Here is a 17861-nt window from a genome sequence, read left to right as displayed (position 1 = left end):
TTTCTCCAAGTTAAAAATAATGGAAAATATTGTGGTGGCCTATTACCGAACTAAATATACTGAAGAACATCTTCCTTCTCAGGATAGCATAAAACCCATTTTATTACATTTTTACATGATAAGAGTACGTTTTTCCCTGCACTTTTTCTATTTTCCTTGCACCGAATGGCTTTTTTAATTTGTATTCAGTCAAAAGGTTTCATAATAAAAAAAATTTATTGGCTGCTTTTTGAATGTAATTTTGAAAAGATCGACCGTAATGTGTTTTTTCGAGTAGATTTTTTTTCTTAATTTTTAATATGATACTTCTTAAAGTTACTCCTGTTTTGCAGTTTGTAAAAAAAATCATTGTTACAAAGACAAAAATAATTATCACATTCAGTTTAAAACTATTTATTGCTGAAGTACGGTTTTATGACCAGGAGAATTTGTTTAAAAATTCTTCCTTGCATGTGTTGTGGATATCATTTAATTATATTGCTCCAGGTTTTTTGTTCTATATATATATATATAAATCTATTCCATTTAATATATATATATATATATATATATATATATATATATATATATATTTGCTTTTTAAGTTACCCTTAGAATGCACATAATCTAATTAGAAAAACATTGATAGTTAGACGAGATAAAAATCTTAATAATTATGTATTTTAAAAAATTACATATTATTGTATAACAGTGCAGATAAATTAATCATGGATGATCCAGAAGGTGGTAGAAGGTGGTGGTAGTCCGGGGCGTTGTTGTTCACAGAGGGAAAATTAACCATGATCTTCCATGCCTGTAATCGAATTAATTATTAAGGACGGCGTCATTCAGCGCTCAAATATTACCATTTGCTTGAAGCCAATTGGAAACAAATCTCATTACTGAGTGAAAAGTTTCGTGTAACGAATGGCCAACTTATTTTAGGTGTTTAAATTTTTTGTGTTTTACATTGTTTTTTGTTATTATTTGATACATCACAATTTCCTTCGCAATACTGCGGTAGGAATTTTTTAATTGACTTCAAACAAGGAAAGTTCTCGGTTTCAACCGAATGTTTGGTTATAATTTTTCATTAAATTTCCTGAACAGATAAAGGAATCGAGATCAAACTTGTAACTAGCAAATCATAATTATATTAAAAAAAAATTAACAATATTTTAATTTTGCTGTTGCACTTTTAATTGAACTGAAACAACAATATGGTTTTTTGTTACGGTATGCTGCAGTGTACGTTAGTGTTTTATGATCTATGATCGTAATGAAACACATCACGGAATATATACAATCAAAAAACAGTAATTTTAGACCGGCACAAGTTTGCTATTGTACATTTTAATTACATTCATTGTAAATCATTCTTAACACAGCATATACCTGTTTTAAAGTATATCTGTAATTGCAATCCTTACATTATGTTAAAACATTGGACGTTTAGTCGTATAAAGTATTTAAGTTGTGCAGCTAAGTATATTTTTTAATGTCTTTAAAACTTTGTAATTAGATTGAGTTTTTTTAATATTTATGTTTTTTTAAACAGGAAATTTGTTTAGTCGTATTCTTCGGAGTTGAATACATGGTAAGATTATGGTCCGCCGGCTGCAGATCAAAATATATGGGCTGTTGTGGCAGATTCCGTTTTGTAAGAAAACCTATCTGCATTATCGGTAAGTAATTTTAACAGTCTATTAATAATACTGTTATTATTTTCTTAAGTGTTAATTTTATTTTACGCTGATAAAATTAACTAAAATATTTTGAATAAATAATACGGCACGTCACCATGAAATGCTTAGATATTTCTTATTTTAACATTGTTCTTATTAATGTATTACACAGTATGAAAATTGTGTGCTTATGAAGATTTTCTGTAATATACTTTGAAATGTATAAAGTATACTAACTACACAAAATAAATGCGGTAGTTATTTGTTTTGATAAAATAGTTCTAGTTTTTTTTTTTTTTATGGACCTTGTTATTATGTATTCAGTTTTCATTCGAATACGGACCGTATTTGTTCAATTTGTGTTTTTAAAAACCAGTAACCATAGGTTCCCTTTGCAAGCTATTTGAATTCCGTTTATGATACTACATGAATGTTCCTTTGCCGATCTAATTTAATATTGAACATTATTCATAAACTGAATCTTTTATGAGATACTTTTATCGAATTTCAATATTTGTACTCACTGCATTTTAACTTAATTTTTTTTAGGAAGTATCTATAATGTAGAAAGTGGGAAGGAGTTGTATGTAATAAATCCATATATTTTTCGTTACTCATATTTAACAGTGGAAAATTATTACAAGAGAACTGAATTATTTAAATTAAAATTGTTTTTAATGTGGTAACCTTATAAAGAAAATTTAAAAAATGTAATAAATGTATAATTTTACTATTCCTCCAATAATTATGTATTTGTAAAGTAGTAATAAAATATATAATGAAGTATTAGTAAAATAATATAATAATTAATATTATATTTACTTTTTTTATCTAATTACTAATTTGCTGTACGTAATTACTTGGTAATTACGTATAAATGTAATTACCAAGTAATTACATTTATATTAATCCTGTAATATAGTAATTATATTTGATTAATCCTGTCTTTCGAAGTGGATTTTTTCATTCGATTCTATGGCAATAATTAACCTTAGGAACATTAGTTCGACATACTATTCAAACCGATTGAATATTCAAAACAATGGCGGAGCGGTATCTATGGTGCCTTTTATCCGGAAAATTCCAGGATTTGAATCCCCAGGTCAGGTTTAATATATCTTCACACGTTACAAAAATTCATTTACGATTAAAAAAAGTAAGACTAGGTTTAGTTGGACATAGTCCTTTAATTAACGGAGAGACGATAAAAAAAAATTAATGAAAAAAATCTGTTACGAACCGATCTTTGATGCTGTTCATCTGGGAGAAATAGCGTATGGATCACAATGTTGGACGTAGTGTTTTTTCTGTAAAATCATTCGTCAATTTCTGAAAACTTTCTGTACAACATGAATTTAAATACGCAAAAAACAATCTGAATATATTTAAAAGATCGGTAACACGAAAAATCAGTTTATCTAATATTTGATATACATGCATGATTACATATATATATAATGATTCACGAAGAATGTAACAAACTTGCAGGACACGTTCTACTGGCGAAAATAAAGAAGAAAGTTTACATAAACATAGATTCGGAAACGCTACGTTAGCGAATATTGGCTAACGAAAGATTTACCCCTGATTTTTTGCCGGTAAAATCAAGCAAGTCTGTAATTTCAAACCCCAAATTAATGGGTATTGACCACTGAAAAATTGAAAAGATAGGTCCCAGAACTGCATTTGTAGTATCTTTTCGATAATCTAGGGTAAAAGACAAAATATTGGGGTCGAAAAACACAATATTTTGTTTGGCGTAAAATAACTTTGTTAAATAGGTAATAAACACATAAAACTTTCTAATAAAACATGTAGAGAATTTAATTCTGCTTATAATTGTACGAATTAAGTCCACAGAAAGGAAATACAAACATAGTAATATAGAAGTCTATTATAAACAAAAAATATTAAAAAATGACAGATTTTAAGTATATGTTAAACGACCAAAATAAAAGGTTTTTTTATGAAACAATAAAAATTTTGTTTTATAAAAGAATAAGGGTTTTTTTTATTTACAACTGATGTTGACGTATCCGTCGAAATGTGTCTTTTTAATTTAAAGTTTAGTAATATTTTAATCCTATCTTTTTTCTTAATTCAAGATTATAAAATGATCTTACAAAAAAAAAAAAAGAAAAGACTAATTTTTTTTAATTCAACAAGCGATTATGGTAGCGTAATTCTTTATTATATCATATTTTTTAAGAATTATGGGACTTATAAATTTAGGGAAGCGTAGAATTTTGATTTTGCTGTACTTTAATGTGATCCATGACATTCTTAAACAAAATCTGTATGTTGAGTACTGTTTACCTTTCCTAGCTTCATTCTTTTATTATGTCTTGACGCGTTTCGGAACAACTCCATTGTCATAACTTATTGTACAATAGGACTAAGAATAAGCAATGAACTTGTTTCGAAACGCGTCAACATATAATAAAAGAATGAAGCTAAAAAAGGTAATCAGCACTCAACACAGAAATCGTACTGTTCGTAGCAGAAAATATAATAATAATTATTATCTTAATAACAAAATCTGATTAATTAATTAGTTATTACATTTTCAGATTTTGCGGAAATTAAAGTAATGTTTTGGTAGTTGAATTATAGTCATTTAATTAAAGTTTCCGCAATAAATATGCAACATATGTAAAAATATTTATGCCTTAAAAAACAAGATAAAACTGATTATAATAAACCTTTGCTCATTAATGTTTGCAAAATATAATTTTCCAAAGCATCGTCTTATTTGTTTTGTCACTCTCTTTTTTTTACCCCTGAAAGTTTTATAGCGAAATGATTTTTTAAATTTTTTTTTAGTTATTTACGATAAAGTATTGTAAAAGCGAAGTTTCTCAGAGATTAGATATTATCGCGACTACTTGACCTCCCTTAACTGAATTACATTGTACTTTATCGTCGATTTTTTTTTAATAATAAAAAATAGATTTATTTATAAATAGTAAAATGTATTATTCCATTTTATTTATTAAGTGGGTATTTTATCTGGTTCACGATGTCAGAATATTGCGAAAAACTACCTCTGAAACATATTTCGTGGTTCATTTATATCATTTATGTGACTCATATGGAGTGCAAATTGTAGATTTAGTAATCTGTAAACTTAAAATTTTAATTCATACGCGTTTTTTTTTAATCTGCCTTATTTGCCAGGACCAAAACAATAGTCTCGTGACAACAATAATAATAAATAATAAAAATACATAATTGTAATATAAGTTTCTATTTGCTACTCTTCGCAAATCCGTGTTTAACAGCTGATTTTTGAAGTTCTAAAATTCAAATCCTAGTAAATGTTAGTTGCTTTTATATGGTATTAATACTACACAGTGGATACCGCTATACTTTGTTAGTTGGTAACCAAAATTTGTACAAAACTAGACCTCATACCTGTCATACAAATCACCCTCATCTCATTGGGCTGTGGGGGGTTGCTCATTGAACAGATTGCAACGTATACATTAAAAAAGAAGAAGAATATAATCTACAGAAACTTCTGTAGAAATGATTATTATACAAATTCCCTTTCATTTCACATCTCAGCGTATCCTGTTGAACTTGATCTCTGCCTCGTACTTCTCCGTTGGAATAGAATTGGCTTCTAAGAACGCTTAGTAGTTGTCCCAAGCTGGTTCAAATATAAATAAACCATTGCTTACATTGGAATATTTCTGACTCTCGCGTTGAATCAGCTGAAATTAGATAACTGGACGATGGTAGAATCGGCCATTCCCTAAACATACAGTTGGAGAGCTGTATATCCGCTGTTTTTACGCCTGTTGCGGAAAGACGGTCCAGGGCTTCACGGGTTTTGGTGCGTGAGGTCTCCTCCAATGGCAGGGGTAGTGGTAGTTTAGTGTATATATGGAGATGACGGAACTTCGGCGCGAGCAGCGATTGTTAGAAAGGCACCTAGAGATGATATAGGTGCCTAGCCGACAGACACGTCGGCTAGGAGGCAGCAACGGGCTGCTGATTTACCGCAATTGATGTTGCAGTTGCAGGATGTAGAGGCCTTGAAGAGGATTTCCCGCCTTCCGATGATGACATGGTTGTGGGGTAGGAACTCCGGAAGACATCTGGGAAACGGAGGTTACATCTCCCCCCTCCCAAGCACTGAAGAGAATAAGAAATTCAAAGGTAGTAGTCGGCGTTCCTTTTCCCCCAGTGGTCTCTCGAATGGAAGCCAGAAGGAGAGCAGAGAGTTGGTGCTGGTAAGGATCTTCAGAGGTGGGTGAAATGTCTGGCTAATAACACGGCGATTCTTTTATGTTACGTTAAAGAGTCGAGTTCACTCGTTGACCGTAACGTGACCACAAAATTGGAAATTAAAGAGTGTTCTTGTAATATGAATGGCATCAGTCGAATGGTAGATACGTTCCGGGATGTTCTTGACGACATTGATGTAGAGTTTCAGGAGAGGCACTCTAAGCAGCCGGAAATGGTGGATGAGAGTACTCAAACGTACTTTATCATTACGGATGTAGCTTCGCAAAAACCATATGTGGGAATGGTCCGGTCTGCGTCCTGGTCTTATGTGGAGATTCGTCGTATGATTGACGACGGTGTCGCTGATAGAGACAGGCTGGTCCTTCGGGGCTGGCTTGAGGATGTTTTCCACTCAATTCTGGCAGAGGACACCGCTGGAATTTAAGAAGACACGGGTTTTGCTTGGATGATTGACTTGGCGGCAGGGGCTGACCACCCGAATCACGTCCGGCTTACCGAAAAGCGCTGAGGATCAGGAACCTGGCTTGTTCGGGTAAATTGACGGCGGGCCTAATCCTTGCAGTTCAATCCTCTGCTCTAGTCTTGTCCGGCGACGATGTTGGTTCACGGATTCACATCGGTCACACTGATTATGCCCTCATAATTGATTCGGCGGCCGGGGACCGGGAGGTGGCCTCCATTGTCTGTCAGTCGGTTCCCCGAGTTATAAAGGATGTTCGCACTAGGGCGGTGTGCTTCTCAGAGCCTTAGGGACGAGTCGGATAACTTTTTCGTCGCTCAGTTGAGTACTTCGGTTGATGGGTTGGGAAGAGGTTGGGATCTTGTGCACCTGTTGGTGTCAACGCCAAAGAATGTCGCCAGGAAACGACTGGTAGGCCCGCTGACGACGACAGTAGTGGTTAAAGCGGCCAGGAAAACCTACGCCGATCTCCTTTGCTCAGTGTAAGGAGCTGTGTCACCAGATGAAGTCGGGGTTCTCTCCGCACCTAAGAGGCAGAGAAAGGACTTTCATATCCGGGTGCGTGCGGGTCGATAATGATGCAGCGGAACGAATTGTTAAGGACATTTCCACGAAGGTCGAGGATATCACTACGGCCCTGACCGGGAAGGGTGGCAGGAAGGTTTACGTCCTTGTTAAGGATGTGGATGTTCTAACTACTCAGGATGAGTACGAGAGCATTTTAGAATGAGCAAACGACACTGTCGGCGGGATGCGGCTGCACTGCTGAAGGGCATGGGACACCATGCAGCCGTGAGGTGTAGCGGCATCTCGACGACGGTTTATTGTGGTGAATGTCACGCGAGACTCTGCGATGGAGCTGAGTTGGAGTAGGTGATCAATCCGCCTCTCCTTGGGATACCTGACCGGAGTCCGTAAATTAACCTAAATCAGGGGTTTATTAAAGCAAGCTGTGTTCATTAAGGGAACTAGGATTAAATTTCGTTGTTGCAATCAACATTTTTGTTGGTATGTTGTGTATAATTTGCCTCAAATTACGAGACATTCACGAAATTGGCTAAGTAGAACTTGGCGCGGGGTTCGCGCTTCCACGAGCTCGATTAGCTAGTTCAGAGGGTGACGATGTAGGACATTCAAGATGTCCGGACGAAGCCTACAGCGAAGGCAATAAGCTGAGTTATTAATCAGCGATGCAAATGTCTACCGAGTCATTTGCATCGGTGGCATCTCAACGAGGCCAGGCTTATTATTCAGGATGAGTTGGAGGAACTTCAAAAGTTTACGGGGGAGTCAGTGTCGATTGATTTTCTGTCCATGCGACCGACTGGTGAGACGCAGGTGGTCACTGTGACCGTGCCACCCATCCTGGCGGACAAATTACTGGACCGTATTGGATGGGTGGCTTGTAGAGTCATGAGGCGTTCAGTTGACGACCTTTGTTTCCGGCTGGAAGCCGGGCCACAGAGCCAATTCCTATACTGGACCAGATCTTAGTGGCCACAGCTTTACCTGTGGCGAGGCCGGTCACCTGCGGAAGGACAGCCGATGGGAGGCCCCGGGTGCATGTCCTGCAGACATGCACCCGGGGGGCAGGGGCAGACTTCACCTGGGCCATAAGATCCGGCGTCTGCTTAGCGCTGTTGGGTGTCTGTGGGGGACAGTCCCGTCCAGGAGGGGCGGGAAGCTTCAGCGTCCCACTATCAATGATTGGCCGGGGACTCCTTTCCAGCACCTTTCGGGAGGGAATGTAAGACCATAGTCCCGGTGGGGGATCCCTTTTGGGGGGTTCCTCATTAAAGGCAGAACGTAAAGACCGGAGACCCGGTGAGGGGTCCCCACATTAGAGGTGTGGCACGCAAATAAAGACCGTGTGCCGGCTACCTGGGTGGGACTTTGTTTCTACCGAGGTAGCTTGAGACGATGGCACCCTCTGAAGCTGAGTTTATGCTTTGTGGTGAGGACTTTATGCTTTGTGGCGTTAATCCGGCTCCGAGGAACGAGGAAAATGCAGATATAAAAAAATAGAAAAAAGCTACGTTCTATAACTCATCAACGTATAAAAAACCTAATATGCATGTTAGGTATTACAAAGATTTTTTGTTAAATAATTTTTTTTCAAGCTAGTGTATTACTCTGTATTTATAAAGATACGCTTTTTTACATGTTTTTTCATCCACGATTAACTAATTGTATATGTATCGGAAAATAACGCAACTAGAATTGTAACATTCTTCTAATCTGTCTTCTAATTTCATTCCTACAAATTCAAAATATGATTTTATTTACTTTTTACTTCATTTTTTTTTTTTTATAAAATTACTTTTGATCAATATAATGTTATATGCGCGCTAGTAATGTTTTACTAGCTGAAGAATCTGAAAGTTTAAAAAAATACCGATTATACAGTTGTGAGTATTCTGGTATTTATTTTAATTTATATTTCCGGAACGACTGTAAATGCAGTCGTGAAATTTTGTACGTTAATTTGAGGCTAAATGGTCTATTGAGGCTATTAAATTTTTATAAAGGTGAAATAGTAAAATAAGGTAGTTCTCCCTTTATTCCAAGGTTGAGGGTTAAAAAAGTTAAAAAATTTCGCAACGATGTTCCACCTTTTTATATATAAGAATATATTACTTTTATCAGACGGCATGTTAAAAATTGTAAACAGAAATATTAAAAATATTGCGCGGAAAGAAATCAGAAAATGGGGATCAACAGAATAGTTGATCCCCGTGTACTTTTTAAGTATACGTTACTTTAAAAAGAAAATATTTTTATCTTTAATACTGGCTCGTTTTTCTTCGTCGCATTCTTACACATGAAAGACTAAGTCGATAAGTAATGTATCAGAAATGCATTTATACCGACTTGATTCTGAGATGATCATTTATTAAATTTAAAGAACATTCTGAGTTTGACAGTGACAAGTTGGGCGGCTTTTTGATAAATGTCCTACAAAGTAATGATAAATTTTTTTTACAAGCACTTCATCTTGTGACAAAGTACGTCGGTCACTCCTCATTTGTTCTCTGTTTACTCGGTAAACACTCTGTTTACAAGTTTCTTCTCTTAATTTTTTCTTTTATTTCTTCTCTATCATATTTTCCTTTTAATCCTTTCATTTTTAGTAATATGATTAAAAATTATTTAATTTTATATCACTTATGACTCCATTTTATGTTACATCAAAAATCCCTTTTTGGGATTATTGATCGCACCGGTGTAATGGAATTTAGGAACACGTTAAAATATAATACATGATCGTTTACCTACAAATTTCCATTTCAATATATTTTATGTTAAATTTGGGTGACAAAATAATATTTATATATTGTTTAATAAAATATATACTGTACTTATGTAGGCAGTAACTGTATACAACTATAGTAAAAATGGAGAAAGTAGTTAAGAAAATACCATTGTGATAAATATCAAAAAACTTCTCCCATTCACTATCGACATCTACCAATCTTTATTTCAGGTGTTAGATAATTTTTTTTTCTATTTTAACGATTGTCATGTTATTTGACGTATCCACGCATTAAAAAGTATATTTAATACAAACCTTTTTTTATTCTTATTTTACATTCATTTTGCAAATGAAAGCAGCAATGATTTCAATTATTTTTCTAGGGGTAGCTATCAAAACATATTAAAAAATGCAAAAGAGATTTGTATAATATTTAAATTAAAAAAACCACTACAATAAATAAAAAAATAAAAAATTCATTTATATTAGTGTAATTTAATACCATAAGTTACTCAATTTTATTTAAGAAAAATTAAAAATAACATCTAAAATTTGAAATTAAAAACCAATTGAGAAAGTTTTTTTTTTACTTTGAGCAAGATTTTTTTAGTCGGTTTTTATACATTTATTAGTTGTTTTCTATGTCATATTTTTTAATATTTTATTATTATTTAAAATATAGATAATCTTACAAAAATTATGTCTGTATAAAAAACAAGCGATTCGTTGGAATCACGAAAGAGAGAATCCTGCATTTTGATAAAAAGGCAGAGAAAAGGCTTTATAGTTAGCTGCTAAGTATTAGTTTTTTTATAGATATTTATTATTCAACGTCAAATTTTTTCAATATCATATAATTCAGGTCACATGTTAGGTTATAACAATCTACTACTAATCAGTATCAAAAAAAAATGAAAAGGAATTTCAAATAAATAAAAATTGATTCAATTTATTTCTCCTTTTATAAAAAAAAAGTCTTTCGCTTAAGCTATCTGGAAAACAAAATAAAAGACAATCCACGAAAGAAGTTTGTTCATTTGGGAAAAAATATATATATTTATTTATTTATATAGATTGATAGATTATAAAAAGTAGAAATCAGGTTTAGTTACATTATATTTAGTTATAAAATGTACAATTTTTTATTTAAAATTTTATTTCTCAGGTTATGAAAGTTGAGTTAAGACACCTAGGTCAGGGTTTAAATACCAAAATTTAAAAATTATGGCATTTTTAAACATTTAACCTTATATTAATTTATTACTGTATTGTCTTTATTTTAAAGTAGTTTTACCCTTAATTATTTATTTCTTAACTACTACTAATAATTATAATAATAATAATGTAATAAAAATTTTAATATAATGTAACATGAAACGAGCTTGTAATTTTCATTTCTTGGAAATATTTAATACTTTGTTTTATTACAGATTAGAATTAGTTACTGTAGTTTGTAGATAAAAACAATCACATGATTTTAAGATTGTTATGGCTTACAATACTCGATTTTTATGATGTGTGACTGGTGATAACGACTGTCAACCATATTATTATTTGTTTTAAACACACCTTCAATTTTAATTAAATGAATTTCAGATGATATCACATTGGAAGTAAGTATCTAATAGCTTTTGTTTAAATGTTAATTTTTTGTAAATTTGTTAAAGGTAATTTTTCCTTTATAACAATAGCACCGCCAAAGAAAACTCATTTATCTAATATAAATTTTATTTAACTTAAAATATATTCCGTCCACGAGCGAACGTTGATGTATTTTTTGAGATATGCTTTCCTTTCCTACCTTTATATGGACTAAGGTATGGTGAATAATCCGAATGAGAAGTTTAAATGGTATAAACTGTATTTGAGCTAACTTTTCAGTTAGACTCGTTTACATCAATATTATTATTTTTTTTTTCTCTGTTTCCTCCGCTTCACAGAGCCGAACCCACAATTAAGTATAAATACATCTCCGGGAGTGCCTTCGCCTCAAAGTACCTTGGCAGAACTCAAGGTCCTACCCAGGTAGTCGGTACCCGGTCTTTTGATTAGTCGCTATGCCTCAAATGAAGTACCCCAAAGGGATCCCCTCACCGGGAATCTGGTCTTTACGCCTCGCTACTAGTGAGGAACCCCCAGAGAGATCCCCCACCGGAGCAACGGTTTTACATTTCCCCCGCCTTGCCTCTAGTGGGGAATCTCGAAAGGATCCCCCACCGGGACTACAGTCTTATTCCCCCCCCCCCCAATAATATTGATATTACATCAATTCACAGTTTTTTTTTCTCAGATACCATTACTATTTTTTTAATTTATTATTTTTTTATTGTAAATTTGTTTAATATTATATATTGTTTAATATTATATCTTTAGTGTTATCATTTCTATTACATTAGTTACATTTAATTTTCGTTTTATATTGTTATTTGTTTTGTAATTCTCGCGTATCTTCTATCGATGATCGTCAATTCACAATTTTAATTCACATCTACTTTTGGATTTTTTGCTCGACTGTTCTTTCTCTTAGATTTTATTTCAATAACCTTTAGTATAGCTCATCATATATTCATAATATTATTACGTATTAATAATTTTAGAACGTAGGCTACGGCGATTTTCAACGAAAAAAATTTTTTTAAGCATTCCACTTACTGGATTACATTATTAAAAGTAACACGCTAATTCATTAATATTAAGTTTTAATAAAAATTAATTTATTTTTATAATTTTGTTTAAACGGCAAAGTAATAACTGTTTAATATTGAAATTGAAAAATTCATATTGTTCCCGAATGACAAATATGTTTTTATTTTCTTAACGTAAATACACACACATTTCAATACATCTCAGATTTTCTTACATAAAGTTGTTGGCTAATTCCCAAGTGTCTGCTGTATTCTATTAAAGCTGCATGCAAGTATTCTTTCTGTTTATTTTCTTTTTCAAACTCGTTTTATATTTATATAAAACCTTTACTAAATCTCTATATATCTTTCAGAACCTTTAGCTTCAGAATTAATTTTTGCAATAATATATTTTTATTTAACGTTTCATTTCTCTAGAGTTCTATCCTTTTTTTACTTATTCAATAAAATCTTGTTATTGAAATGCTTTAATAAAGAACCGCTGAAAAATTGCTACGATATTAGTAATGATGAGAATTTTGAATAAGTGTAACATCTATAACTTAAATTTTGAAATAAAATTTTCAACCAGAAAATTTAAGAAAGGATCAAACGAGTATTAGGTTTTTTAAGCGGTCCCTAAAAGTGTAATAACAGAAATATTTTTTCAGAATAAATAAAAATACGTATCTGTCGTATTTGCAGGTGATTTCTTTGTGAGTAAAAGGAAAACTTAGGAATTTTAAAGGTTGCTCGTATCCTGTAATCAAAAATTCTAATTAAGATATATTAATAAAATAACTGTGTCTAGCTTGCTTAATCCTGCTAGTCGACAAACGCGGTTGCGAAAGGTATTTGAACATAACGAAGCATCGGAACCTCTGAAATGTACGAGTATATTAAAACTTGAGGGTTGATATATAGACATCGCTTTAAACAAACTTTCCGTTACGAAAGAAATGTCCGATATTATAAACCGAAACCAAGAAAAAATATCACATCAAAAAATTTCTGTTTAAAATAAGTAATAAGTTTGAGATCGCTGTCGGGAAATCAGGCTTGAAATGTAAGTAAAAATTGTTGAATTTTCGAAAAGAGGTACATTCAAAAAGAACAAAAAGAAGTGTTTTTTTTTTTTTGTGTTATCTAGTGCTCTTTAAAATTTCTCTAAGGCGGTTCCACCTGCAATACTTATAAAAAGTTTAATTTTGTTAGCAATGCTGACGATTTGTAGGTGTGTGTGTATTTGTAAGATGATGAGTCATTTTTTTCTTGGTTGGTTTGATATCATTAAATTTAATTCCTCTCACAGTGGTTAAAACTAAATTATAGGACTTAATAAACGAGAATTAATTATTTTAATTAACGTTTATGTTTTAATGATAACTACACAAATAAGAGAGTTTATTTTGTTATGTACAAATTTATTCTGCAGTTTCCTCATAATTTCGTAAAAATAATGATCCTCTACTCGTCATTTTTGCGTTTCCGTCTTTTGTGAATAGAATTTTATTTAAAATTTCTCACGATAATTCGCAGGGATCAAAAGAACAGCTATTGGCTGTGATATGTAACTAAAATAGCTTAAATTTCTCATTCCAAACTATCGTAGTTGTCAGAAAAAGACCGACTGTATGATTTTACTGCTACTACTCGGTTAAAACAGCGACAGTTTCCGCACATGACCAAACTACTCTTCTTTGCTAGTACTTTTGTTAGTTTTCACTGTCTGCAAGGTAAGGCAATTTAAAAAAAAAAATAATCACATTAAGTACGGTTTGTTTCCCGTGTTTCTTTTTTTTTATATATTTCTTCCTTAAAATATAATATTTCCAGTCAAGGACTAGCTATAATCTTATTTCTTTTTATCATTATGGTTTTAACTATTGTCCAGCGGTTTTTATTTATTTATTTATTAACTACTTTTTAATTTGTGTACAAATCCATTAATGAATGTTCGCAACCTTCAAGTGGTTCATTAATTATTTATTTAAGGAATAATTATACTGGCCTGAAGAAAGTAATCAGCCTGCATATTTGTATATTGATCGAATGATTCAATCAATTACCATTTTATTGCAGTATGCTTATGCATACTGTATTTTATACACTGTACGAGTATTTACATACATCGTACATAAAGTACTGTATCCAGTTACATATAGAATGCTGTTTAACCAACGCTGCATATAAATGAAATACGTTCATACGAATATAATTTTATATTCTACTTACTTGAATCGGTTTTGTTAGCTTATCTTCTCCTTAGCTTGGACAAAGTTACAAAATGTGTGTGCGTGCGTTTTAGAGAGATAGAGAGAGTGGTGTGTGTGTGTGTGTGTGTGTGTGTGTGTGTAGAATTCATTTTGTCAGAATTCGATTATTTTTTATCATATCTCCGTTTCATACATAAGTGAACTTGTGCAGCCATTATCTTGAAATGTCTGTCATAATTGACTTAAAGAAAAATAGATTAGTAGCTGATTGGTTCCGATTTTTACCCAGGGAAGTTTTTTCCTTGGATCAAAATTGTTTAATTTTTTCAAACGTAATTTTTTTTTTAAATTGCTTACTATTAGATTGTAGCAGCAGATGATATGTAATATGATACTATCACGTGTTCGCGCCTCGACCAGGATATTGAGAGATTGACAATTGAATTTTATATAATTACAATTTATTCGTTTAAGAACATAGATAAAGTAAGACAAATCAATAATAATTATGACAATAGCAAACAATAATAATAAACGACAATAGAGAACAAATAATCATAATAATCACAACCACAATAATAATAATAATAATAAAAATGTCAACAATAATAATAATAACATAATTGCCCTGAAGTAGATAATCCCCACGTCCGGAACACAACATCTATGTTCCACGTCCAGGGCGGCAACAGCAGTACTTACGTACATTACATATAGCTGGCTAACGGGGTTCCGAGTAAATTCCTCGGTTTTGCTTTTTTACGTTTGACCTGTCTCCAACTTCAGGTCACTAAACGGACTGGATTTTTCGGCTACCTGCAGGAAATGGAATAATAAACGATTTTGGAAACGGACTCATACCACTTTTAGAGCTTGTGATGTGGCGGCCAGGGTCAAAGTTATTGCAGGTCTAACTGAGACCCTTCCGTTGTCCACATGCCCCCAGCGATGACAAGCATGTAGTAATGGTGCCCATGTATGTCGGTGCATGGGAGCTCTGAAAGCTTCTGTGAGTAGGAGCCTGGAGTCAGTGCAGAGATTGCGCATCTGCTCTCTGCCAGGACATATGCCGGTTCCACCGTAGTACAGGATCGGACCTCCAAGGTTAGTAGCCCTGGAGTGGGGATGTACCCCGGCGGCTAGCCTTGTTATAGAAGGGATAAACAAAATGAACATACTTGAACAACAACCTAACGTGGCAGAGGGTGCACGTAAACACCCTCGTTTAGAAACCTCCGATTCGCCACAAGCGAAGAGGAAAAAGAACAAGGAGTCAGATAAAATCAAGAGAGATGCTGACAAAATCAGTAGGGAATTGAGAAAGTCGTTGTTTGGATACATTCCTCCCAAACCAAAATTTTTAATTGTTACAAAGGAGAATGGAAACTTTCAAAAAGTTAGTCCATTTTTAATCGCAAGAGAAATAACAAATTGTGCTGGTGGTCCTGTTAAGGAAATTAGTAAAACTTTTAATGGATTGCATGTCGAAACCATCAATGACATGCAAAGCCAGAAAGTTCAGGCGTTGAAGAAGATCGGTGAATTTGCGGTTTCTGTCCAACCGCATAGCACGCTTAACTCATCCAGAGGAGTTGTTGTTCGTCGCGATCTTCTTAATTGTACAGAAGAAGAAATTGTACAAGAAATGTCGAGTCAGGGAGTGACTCAGTGTCGCAGACTAACCATGCGAAGAAATGGTGAAGTTGTTCCTTCGTCCTCGCATGTTTTAACATTTAATAGGCCAAATCTTCCTGAGAAGGTGCGAGCTGGCATCCATCAGCTTGATGTACGGGCTTTCATTCCACAGCCGATGAGATGTTTTAAGTGTCAACGATTCGGACACACAGCAGCTAGATGTGAAGCGCAGGAAATATGTATATGTGGAGAGAAAACACATGAGGGTGACCCATGTAAAGACCCTCTAATCTGCGTTAACTGTAAAGGGCATCACAACTGTCGTTCAAGGAACTGCCCTACATATAAATAAGAAACAGCCATTCAGGAAGTTAAAACGCTTCAGAAGGTCAGTTATCCTGAAGCGTACACCACGACCATCGACTTCTTATGCAGAAGCAGCGGCTGCCCCTTTCACATCTAAAATTAATGTGGAGCAGTTGCTTAACACGATGGCACCAAGTCTTGCGACAATGATTGAAAGAATCATTGATTCAAAGATTGAGTCGACTCATCAGAGAAAACAAAGTAAAGATGCGAAGGCTCATCCCCGGACTGACGCCGTTGATATGAGAGACGCACCAGCGCCGTTTAAAAAACCAGCCAAATCTGCGATCGTAAAGCCACCAACTAGCGTGGAAATTAAAACTCTTGACTTATCTGACAATGAGAAACAGATCACTCCGTCGACTAGTCACAAGCCTAAAGAAATTTTGACAAGGAAATCCGAGTCTACCGAAATGGAGGTGCAAGTTTTTATTGAAAAAGCACCAGATAAAGATGATATAAAAACTGCAACAGTGGTGCCTCCAAAAGCTCAAAGAACAGCTTCAGCGAAAGCATCTATTTCAGCTGGACCCAGCACTGCAGTAGAGATAGAATCCAGTTCATCAGCCGCGGAAAGTGCATCGCTTGCTAGTTTAGATTCAATAGCAACGATGCTAACTGCACCAACGATGTTTTTGTCTCCTGATGTAAGCCGGCGAACGTCATTGGCATCAGAAAGAGAAGACGATGCCATGTCCGAGGTCTCAGACACACTGTCATCGGAAGTTGAGGCCGTTCGCAGAATGGAAAAACGCAAGAAAGGATGGCTGAAAGGAAAGCCTAGGAAGTAATATTCTGGATTCGTAGTTATAGAAAAATGTAAATTTTTTGAACAGTTTTGATTCATGAGAATGTGAATCATTGAACCTTTTTTTTTTTTTTTGAAGTATGAGGGGGCTAATGACCAAAGTAGTCGATGCCCCTAAAAACCTCAAAAAAACAAAATAAATAAAAAATAACATAATTACAACAAAACAGAATTTAAAGTAATCGTCTAGATTTATTACAGGTAGTTAAATATTGATAAGAATTCAGTTCCATTGACAAAAAACATTAGTATGACCGCTAGCCTTAACACTTTTAACCATTAGACTTGTATTTACAACAATACTATAGATAAGACAAAGTATAAAGTCTTGCAAATTCCTTTGCCGTTCACAAATAAAACTTTCCTAACAATTTATGAATGACATCTATTACATTATCACTTTCACTTATAGTCTAACAGTAACTCACCGAACCAATTTTTGATTTCATGAACTGGAATTACTCACGATGTCACCTTAATCGCGTCGAACCTGCACTAGAAATTCGCACCTTCACTAACCTCCTCACTGCCTCTCGCTTCAAACCCTCATAATAACTCCTCGCTTAGAACTCTATTGCAGC

The 17861-nt window shown here is 33.9% G+C and overlaps 1 protein-coding gene across 1 annotated transcript in view; it reads left to right on the top strand.

Moving 5' to 3' along the window:
• The window catches only part of KCNQ (KCNQ potassium channel), a 334382-nt gene that overhangs the window by 215800 nt on the left and 100721 nt on the right, over positions 1-17861 (top strand). Inside the window, exon 3 of the mRNA XM_075358044.1 lies at positions 1538-1664. Within this exon, the coding sequence (XP_075214159.1) occupies positions 1538-1664 (127 nt within the window). The remainder of the gene's footprint in view (positions 1-1537; positions 1665-17861) is intronic.

The sequence above is a fragment of the Lycorma delicatula genome, chromosome 2 (assembly GCF_047948215.1).
Source record: "Lycorma delicatula isolate Av1 chromosome 2, ASM4794821v1, whole genome shotgun sequence".
Classification (NCBI taxonomy): domain Eukaryota; kingdom Metazoa; phylum Arthropoda; class Insecta; order Hemiptera; family Fulgoridae; genus Lycorma; species Lycorma delicatula.
This window is presented reverse-complemented; position numbering and strand designations above follow the sequence as displayed.